Below are 9,376 nucleotides of genomic sequence, written 5' to 3'. Positions count from 1 at the left end.
TGTTACATGCACTCCGTGTAGCCTGGCAGGGGCAGGACACGCGTCATCTTCTGCCTTAGCTCCTCTTCCAGTAGAGGAGCAGGGAAATACTCCAGCTCCCTGCCTCCCCTCAACGCTGTTTCACCTTTTTAGACTAGGCACTAACTCCCCCTTCCTCTGCAAAGATGGGCACCAGCTGTGTCTCCTCTCATGCAGCCTAGAGGGCACTGCCATTGTCCTGCCCTCCTGCAGTCAGAGGCTAGTGCAGAGTGGGCATTGGATGCTGCTCTAAGCTGGTAAGGTTTTGTGCCCACTGTCAGAGAACCTACTACATGCCGCACACAGAGGTGACAGTTACATAGTGGGTAGGTAGCACAGTCCAGCTGGTAGACCCCAGGGCTCTATGCCCAGCTCTGTCCCTGACCTGTGTGCGACCTTGGGCAAGTCCCTTCCCCTCTTTGGAGTCACCAGGCAAAGGGTGGGAGGGGAAACAAGCACACTTAGCCCAGACTGCAGTTTGATTAGGCACATTACAGCCCCTAGCATAGTAGGGCCATAATGGGCTACTAGGTTATCAACCCAGCCCTGCCCCCCGCCCCCAATCTTTGGGAAGAGCCCCATTAAATGATCAGAGTAAATCACATTTTGATTGCTTTATTCCAAGGACTCAAACTTAAAAAACAGGAGAAGTTACAGATAATTGAGGTGAAGCTTAAAAATCCCAGCTGTGGAACCCTGGTACACCAATCCCTGTTACAGGAGCAGACTTGCTAAAAAACCAAACTAAGTTTCCAGTGCCGCTAACCAGAACAAAGTCCAGCAGTGAAATTCATTAAAAAGGGAGAGGAATAAGCCTGTTAAGAGAATAACCTTGCAGCGGATCAGAGTAAGATTCAATAGGATGTGGTTCTGGCATTAAAAACATCTCATCACTTTAGTCACAAGTTATTCTTCTAACAGGCATCTGTTCAGAGAGACTCAAGTGCCCAGCGCTGTTGCAGGAGAGCAATCCTGCTAGTAGCTCCTGGACTTTCATGCTTTCCTCCTCTATCCCCACACAGCAGTTTAATTAAAAATTCAGGTTAAGAAAGGTTTTCAGCCCCTGCAGTTGTTTGCATCACAAGATAAACCAACGACAGAGACCAGCTGGCAACAGGCAGGTTCAAGACTGAGTCACCGCAGGGCCACCTGAGCAGCCGCCGCCGAACATCTCCTGGGAAGCATAGGTTATGTAGAGAAAGCCGTCCCCATCCTTGTGGTCACGGTACACCTCCCCCATGGTCATGCTCATGCTGGGCAGAGCTTTGTTGTTTGCTAGCAGGTAGAAGGCCTGGGTCGCCGTCAGGGACATGCGAGTTCTGGGGGTTTAAGGAGATTTTCAGAGACCATTAGATAAGGAGACTCACAGCGGCTCCCAGGAGCGTGAATTGCAGCATCTGGCGGTATCGATGTCAGTGATTGGCACCAGTTGCTGTACAGACAGGATGGACCCTGCCAGAGAGACCTTGGCATCTGAGTACAAGATGGAACAGGTGGATACAGCAGTTAAAGACTCTCAATCACTATGCGAGGTCTCTGGCTCTCCCCACAGTCACCAAGCCTCAACATTGAATGCATGTGAGGGAGAAGAATCATCTCCATGAGACAGGGAGCTGAGGTCCTGAGAGACTAAGTCTGTGGAAGAGCAGGTAGTTGACCCCCCAGCTCTCCCAAGTTCCAGGCTAGCCCCCATAACCCCTGCTCTGCCCTTCTGCCACGTGTTCTCAGAGTCCTCACAGAGCATGGAGCATGCTTCAAAGAGGTATTCACCACTCCCTTGCACACATTCTGTGCTGTGATTGTAGGGTTGGCTTGCATGCATGCTGTTTGTGGTGGTTAATCCTACTGGAGCGTTTGTGGTTAACAAGGTACGTGACACACAGGCCCAGTGGTGGTTCACTAGTCTGCATCCGCAGCTCTTCCCAGAAGGTGTGTCGGACCGGATGCCAGCCTGTTAGGCACAGCATCACATACTAGCAGGTAACACCCCACCCAATGACTTTCGGAACCAGCATACATACAGGGGGTGTATAAAAAGTTATAAATAGGTGCTAGAATTGCTCTCAGAGTCTTTCTGGCAAGACATGCCTCAGCCCAGTCTGCCTTGGCAATGGAATGTGTATTTGCTTGTTGGACCTGCCGGGTCACCAGGCAGCGACAAGGAAGGTATGTTTATATCCCAGGTAAACAAAAGCATCAACCTAGCGAATGGGCAGATGGGCCTCAGAGAAGCATCATGGGGGTGGAAACTGCAGAAATTAGTGTGGTGTCAGTTCCTTGGTGGGAACAGCAAGCTGGGACCCCAGGAGGGCTTCCTGTCTCTTGAAGCAGGGTCAGTGACCTTTGGGAAGAGAGGAAAGGCCATTTGGCCTCCTTCACTGGAGCGGACCAAAGGAACCAAGCACTCGCCACTTGGTTTTTATTCCTTATACTTAACCTCACTTAATCCCCTGTCTTTTTGTTTAAGGGACTTGTTTTACTTTTGCTATAAACCAATTCAGTGCTGTGATGAGAGCAGCGTGTTTGTTAACCCCAGCTAAGTTAATGAATGGCTGGGTACGGTCTCTTCAGGGAAGTCACAAACTTAGTGGCTCCTTTAAGAGTTGAGCCAGGGGGCTGGTGGACACTACAGGGCAGATGGTTTTAGGGGAAACACCAGAAGAACGTTGGTCACCCTGCACAGAGCAACTGGGCAGTCAAAGCCAGGGTGCTGCTTGTGTGCGGGAGGTTTGCCACAGCATTTAAAGCAGCAGCGAGAACCAGGCAGCCTCACCGCACGACACAGCCATGTTGTACTGGGCGCGGGCCAGGGACACAGTCTGCCTCCGACAGCCTTGGCGGTGCCGCTTTGAGTGGCGAAGCGGAAAGGCCAGCCCCAAACACACATGGAGCAGCACAGTGAGCTGCTGCCCCGGCCCGTGTGTGTTGGGGTGGGGGGAATGGGCTGCTGTTTTCCATGAGCCCCCCTCACCTTTTGTTGTTCTAGTTATCCATCCCTTCTCACTGAGGCATCTGTAATAAGCCAGCTTGGGGAAAAGAGTTACATTCATCATCTCAGATGAGTCTGCAGGGCTGGGATCCAGGAGGACTGTCTGTCTTATTAAGCCTTGCAAGTTCCGCATTTCTGGTCTCTAGTTAGAGGGAGTTTCTTTGATCAGGTGTAATGCTGCTAATTAGCACTCTGAGCCTCTCTCAGACATCACTAACCACTGTTGGCACCAGCTACAGCTTGTTTGCATCACTGCTAATTGCCTGCCTCTAATCAGCTATTCACCTGTGCCTGTTTGCAACTTCAAATAGATCATTCAAATAATACAGCAGACAAGCCAAGTAGCAAGTGTGCCAGGCCTCAGCAATAAGGCCATTCTCCGCCTCCCATCCCAGCAAACAGCAGGGGATTCTTTACAGCAGCAGCCCCTCCCAGTCAGGGGAAGAGGTGCCTGGTCTTTGTGACACCAGTTGCCCTGGTGGAATTGTAAAGCTTGTCTGGTTTCACCTGTGAAACCCCTAATGCAAATGCACTTAGAGTTTAAGCCTCACTCACCTGTGGTTGCCAATTCCGACTGAAGCGATTCCAGGAGAACCCACCCCCATGACAAGGTCATTTCCTTAAAATATCCTATTAAAATCTCCTGGATTGCTTTCAATAGTCACCAGGAGATCGATGCTGATTCTGGGAGACTCCAGGCCAATCCTGGAGGGTTGGCAACCCTAAAGTCACCATGGTTCCCAAATTAAGCCAGGTTTAAGGTGTAACTATACTTAAACCTATTTAGTTAGATTGATGAAGCTTTTCCAATGTGAACAAGCCCTTTATATTTTAAAAAAGGGTGTGAGGGAAAAAGAGATGGGGCTTGCCCTTTCCCAGATCCGGATCACATGAAAGAGCAACTCCTCCCCTCTCCCCCTTGGCACTCATTCCTTACCGCAGGGTGATCACAAACTGAGACATGGACGAGTCCTGGGAAACCAGAAACTTGGTCCTGTCCAACCAGGGCAGCTGCTTCTCCTTCTGGTAACGTTCCACCACCACCTGGAGCCAGAGACAAGAGACAGGTCAGAGCAGGACCTAGGGAGTTTGCAGACCAGCTTTCCCGGTCCTGGAGAGAGGCACTAGACTCAGGAGAAGCAGAGAGCCCACAGGGCCCACGCTGAGATTAGAAATGCCTCTTCTGAGGGTCTCATTTGCACCATTACCCAGCCCTACCATCCAAATCAGGCCCCAGACAGCCAAGGTATTTATAAAGTAAGGTTGACATGGTTTTTGTTTGCTAGATGGTTTGAGCCTTTACAGGTCTCATTTTCAGGCTCCCCCAACAAAACACAGCTTCCCCATGAGCGCAGGGAAAAAGCTATCGCACAACCCACAACGCACTCATGGGAGTCAGCCATGCTGCCTTCGCAGTGCAGAATTTGTCCTGCATGCTCGCTCACCTGCAGGTCTCACTGGGTGTCAGTCACTTCATCCACTCAATTTCCCTGCCCATGTCTCCCGTGCTGGCCTGAGGCTACCGTGCCTGGTGTGCAGATACCAGGGTATGTTTGTTTAGTGGCAGGAAATGGGAGTGGGGCAGGAGGGGAGAACCACGCATAGCTGGGGGGCCTTGAGTTCTGTTAGGGAAGCTCAAGACAAGTTTAACTCCCACAGGGCAGACAGAGTGAGAGGAACTTTACCGGGATCTTGGTGGGGTACTTTGCCCGGATTTCAGCTGCTTCCCGCATCCTACTGGCTGCAACAAGAGAAACAGACACACATGTACAGGGGTCATGTCTAGGCCTCCACCCCGGCTCTCCTCCCCCTTTTGCATTTCTCCCCAGTCCCCCCCCAGGCATTTACCCAGGCTCTTCCTCTGCTTGAAAGAGCGACTGTAGCTATTGCTTTGCCGGGGCCACATCTTCGGGAGGAAGACGGTTCCCACTGCCCTCAGGACTCGCCCTGCAGATCCACGTAGCTGGTCATGAGAGTAGAGGCCACCTGGGCCCCTGATATAGCCCTGCCCCGCCCATGTGCTCAGGTGTGGGTGGAGCCAGCCCTGAGGCCACTGGCTGTCCTGTTCATCTCCATCCAGGGTGCCGGAGCCGGCGCTAGGCAGAAGCAAACTAAGCGATTGCTTAGGACCCCACCCAGCTCAGGGGGGGCCATTTGCTTTTTATGACATGTTGTGGGGGCGGCCCATGGGCCAGCACAGCCCCTGGCTGTGCCATGCCAGTGCAGGACGAGGGTGAGACACTCACTGCAAGCCCCACTGTACACCTGTGCCGTGTCTGCATTAGGGGTAGCTGCTCCATCGGGGTCGTCACACCAATGCACATTTCCCTTGTCCAGCCGGGGCCAGATGGAGAAGGCCAGGGATGGTTTTGGGGCTCTGCAGCTGGCCTTCTGGCTGTGGGCATCGCTGGGCCTCTCAGCCAAGCTGCCCCTGCTCCAGCATCCCAGCCCCACAGGCTGCCACTCCACAGAATACCGTGAGGAGCTTGCAGATGGAAGCATCCAAGGGCAGGTTTCAGGAAGCCTCAGCCCAGCTGCAGCAGTGCTCGCCCCCGCTCCAGACAGAGCAAAGCGCGACCCTCTGCGAGATGCACTGGGGCAAAGCCAGGCTGCCCCAGTCCAAACAGTGGCTCTGCTTGTCAGTGCTTAGGGTCTGGCGCAGAATGGGGATGCCAGTGGCTGAATTCAAGGTCAATTCCCGGGGAGGCTTCAGAGCCAGGTGTATGTCAGCTGCCAGACAGAGCCCAGCTCAGCGCTGACACAGGAGGGGTGGCTGTGGGGTTCAGGCCCCCTGCTGCAGCGAATGTGAGGTCAATTCCTGGCTCTGCCACAGACACCTTGTTCGACCTTGGGCCAGTCACTAGATGCCCTGGGATAACAGTCCTTCTGGTGCGTGTTCAGGCTCTTCGCAGCAGGGCCTGCCCCTCATTGTGTGTCTGGGCAGCACCTGGCACCGGGAGGCCTGCTGGCTACTACTGGCATGAAACCCAAAGCCGCAGCGGCTTTGGGAGGGTCTGGCCAGCCCATGTGAGGCCCTGTCCCCTGAGACCTCTGGAACTTGATTCTTTTCAAGGTAATGAGGCCATTGTGCTTGGAAGTGTAGTGGGCAGCCAGGCACTCATCACACGCCGACTCCCCATGGAGTCACAGCAGCCCAGCAAGGTTATTCCCCAGCGTCACCGCTCGAGCGCGGGCTGCCGTGTTCAAAGACCCAGCTCCTCTTGCTGGAGCGTGACTGGCCTCATCCTTCTCCATTGTTTGTGTCTTTTATTCTTTGCATTTCACAAGTCCCCTCCTCCACGGCCTCTGCACGCTGTCGATTGCCACCATCAAACCAACACATGCGTCCACCAGCGCCGCGGGTGCCCGGCTATGCCAGCGCGTGGCCCATGGCTCGGCTTTCGCCACCTCTGAGTGGCGCATGGGCAGCGGGGACACAGAGAAATGCCCCGACGCAGCGAGAGGCAGGGAGGCCGCATCGGGGCCGGGTGGGAACAAAGGGCCGAGGCGGAGGGGTGGGTGAACAGTGAATGTGGTTTGTCTTTTCTGCCATAAGAAACAAGATGGGAGCTTTGATTGGGCTTTGGCTGTGTGATTAAAGAGACCCCCCCGGGGCCAGCAACGTTCCAGCAGAGCCGTGCAAGGAGTGGCTGTAGATAGCAAAGGGTCACGTCTCACAGGGGCAGTGGGGAGCAGTGACAGACGCTGTAGCGGGGGACCTCCGCCAGAGCAGGAGTCCCCAACCCGTGACTGTCTGTGAGGCGCTGCGGGGCTGTGCCCACCCTGCAGGGCACCGTGTGCAGACATCTGCATGTGTACAAAGTGGGTGCATTCGTTACAGGCCCGATTCTCCTCTCCGTCACCAGGGCTTTACCCTGCCAACCATGCGGCAGCTCTGGGTTTATGCTGACGTGAGCACACACGCCGCTCTGCCCTGACTGGCAACAGCCTGCACCATTAACGTGGACCTATACTCTCCCTAAAATTCCAGTCCTGAGCTTGAGGGGCACCAGCAGAGCTGTGGGGGAGGGAGGAGCTCGGAGTTGGGATAATAGGGGGCTGCGGGTCGTGAGTGAGGGGCACCAGCTGGGCTGAGCGGGAGCCCAGGGCTGGGAGAGCAGAGAGCTCAGGGAGGGGTTGGACTAACCGCGTCTAACATCCAATGTTACTTCACTGTGTGTCGGCATCTGTCCAGCGTGATGCTGACCATATCGCTTATTGACTGAGAGAGAGAGAGAATGCGAACGTGAGGGTCCCCCGGGGATCGTGCGTTCAATAATTTAAAGCATTTTATAAAACAATTTGTCCCCAAATCGATCAAAAGAGAGAGAGAGAGAGTTCGGACAACGACATCCCTCCGACAACACACATTCATTAAAAGAGAGGATAAAAAATTGATAGAAAATACAAAGTGAAAAGTCAGCCCCAGAGAAAGCAGAGGAGAGGAGGATCTGACTCAGTCTCCAGCAGAGACTCCCTCCCCGGGAACTTTATGCTTTGTGCAGGCGTGTGGACGGACAAAGTGCAGGCCCCCTGCCAGAGATGCCCTCCGGGGGCCCCCGGCCAGAGACGCCCTCCGGGGGCCCTACCTGACATGCTGCAGGTTAATGCCCAGTCCTGAGAGATGTGCAAAGTTGTTATTGTGGGGGTGCCTGGAGCCCCAGTGCCTGGGCACTGCATGGAAACAGCCCAAGGGCTCCGGTTCAGTGCAGAGTTAATTTGAGCGTTGGCCCTAACTGGAGTCCTGTCCACACGCAAACACCCTGGACTCGAGTGCGGTGGTGCTTTTACTGCGAGTTGGCTGGCTGGCCCCTGGGGGGCTGTAGGCTACGGCTCATCAGCTGTGTACACACCCACACAGTGCAGCCCTGGTTTTATTTCACGGTGTGACTGCTCTCATCCAAGCTTGCCTTCTCTTCAGGCATGAGAGAGCCTGTGAGACAGTGCCTGCCCCAAAGACTTTACAGCCTAAACAGGCAAAGGGGCAGGGGAGGGACTTGGCCAACGTCACCCCCGGGGTTAGTAGCAGAGATGGGAATAGAACCCAGGTCTGCAAGCTGGATTAACACCCCCCACCCCCAGGCCTCACTCTTGCTTCCACCCTCCAGAAAGCAAGTTTCAGGGGTGCCGCAGAGCATTGGTGCTGAGGGTGGTGGTGTTTCCAATCCCCGTTCCGAGCTCCTGGCCACGCCGTGAAACGCTAATGCTGCCTTTGTCCCAAACACGTTAACACCTCCCCCGCCCCATCTAATCTGCGTGTGCACCAGAGTTATTGCTTTTGAAGCTGTTACATTCCCCGTTTAATTTGAAGGACTTTTGCCCCACGCGGAACCCATGAGAGCAGCACAAATGACACCGGTAATGAAACCGCACGGCAGATTAGATAATAATTGATGGCTAGAGGCAGTTATTACAGCCAGCATGCCGCATGGCAATCACTCTTCGTGGGAGTCGCCTCTTGGCAGGTGGGGTGAGATCACTGATTGAGTTCATGTGTGCAGAGGGAGCTGGAGTTTGGTGACTTTCCCTTCCTTGCTGGGGTTTCACATTTACCTGCCTGGAATTTGCTCTGGCCAACGCAGCCCCCTCCTTCTTGGCCTTGGGGAGATGGACGCAGAGACGGGTAATGAGACGTTATATCTGCAGTGCCCAGAGGTCTGTGAGGCACCTCCTGGAAAGCAGCTGTCACGGGGTCCCCGGGCGATGCTCTGGAACTGCTCCCCATGAAGCCAGGCAGGACTCTGGGGAATCTCGTCTCTGGGAGCAGCCTGTCTGCAGGACACACAGCTCACCCGGCTTCCACCTTCCTGGGTCTGACCTCGGAGCATTCAGCCTCCTCTGCCCCTCCATGCGCTTCCCACAGCGAGTCCACCCAGGCAGGGTCCTGGGGGGGCCAAAGGGTCCTGCCCCCCAACTCCACAGTCAGACGGGACTCTCAGCCAGCCAGTAAAACAGAAGGTTTATTAGACGACAGGGACATGGTCTAACACAGAGCTTGCAGGTGCAGAGAACAGGACCCCTCAGCTGGGTCCATTTTGGGGGGTAGTGAGCCAGACAACCACGTCTGCCCTTCACTCCATGTCCCCAGCCAGCCCCAAACTGAAACTCCCTCCAGCGCCTTCTCCTCTGGGCTTTGTCCCTTTCCCCGGCCAGGAGGTCACCTTACTCCTTTGTTCTCCAACCCTTTAGCTCTCACCTTGCAGGGGGGAAGGGCCCAGGCCATCAGTGGCCAGGAAACAGGGTGTCGGCCATTCTCTGTGTCCAGACCCCTGCCCACACCTGCCCTCTAGGGCTCTGCAACGTTCATACACCCTTATCCCACCACCTAGAGACTTAAGAACTGCATAGGGGAAACTGAGGCACCCCCAC

At 54.8% G+C, this 9,376-nt stretch overlaps 1 protein-coding gene across 1 annotated transcript; it reads right to left on the bottom strand.

Annotated features, from left to right (window-relative positions):
* Positions 1-912: 912 nt before the first annotated feature.
* LOC141975026 (microtubule-associated protein 1 light chain 3 gamma-like) lies at positions 913-4,743 on the bottom strand. The gene is made up of 3 exons (XM_074935174.1): positions 4,693-4,743; positions 3,945-4,051; positions 913-1,337 (listed from the first exon to the last, which is right to left on the bottom strand). Exons 1-3 carry the CDS (start codon positions 4,738-4,740, stop codon positions 1,142-1,144), a joined length of 351 nt encoding a protein of 116 aa, XP_074791275.1. The 5' UTR covers positions 4,741-4,743; the 3' UTR covers positions 913-1,141.
* Between the last annotated feature and the right edge of the window lie 4,633 nt (positions 4,744-9,376).

The sequence above is a fragment of the Natator depressus genome, chromosome 20, assembly GCF_965152275.1.
Source record: "Natator depressus isolate rNatDep1 chromosome 20, rNatDep2.hap1, whole genome shotgun sequence".
NCBI classification, from domain to species: Eukaryota; Metazoa; Chordata; order Testudines; family Cheloniidae; genus Natator; species Natator depressus.
This window is presented reverse-complemented; position numbering and strand designations above follow the sequence as displayed.

Coding starts and splice junctions, on each gene's coding strand:
- LOC141975026 (XM_074935174.1), bottom strand. CDS start 4,740: ATGCGGGAAGCAGCTGAAATCCGGGCAAAGTACCCCACCAAGATCCCG. Junction 4,052..4,692: donor AGTACCCCACCAAGATCCCG/GTAAAGTTCCTC, acceptor CTCTGGCTCCAG/GTGGTGGTGGAACGTTACCA. Junction 1,338..3,944: donor CAGTTTGTGATCACCCTGCG/GTAAGGAATGAG, acceptor TTAAACCCCCAG/AACTCGCATGTCCCTGACGG.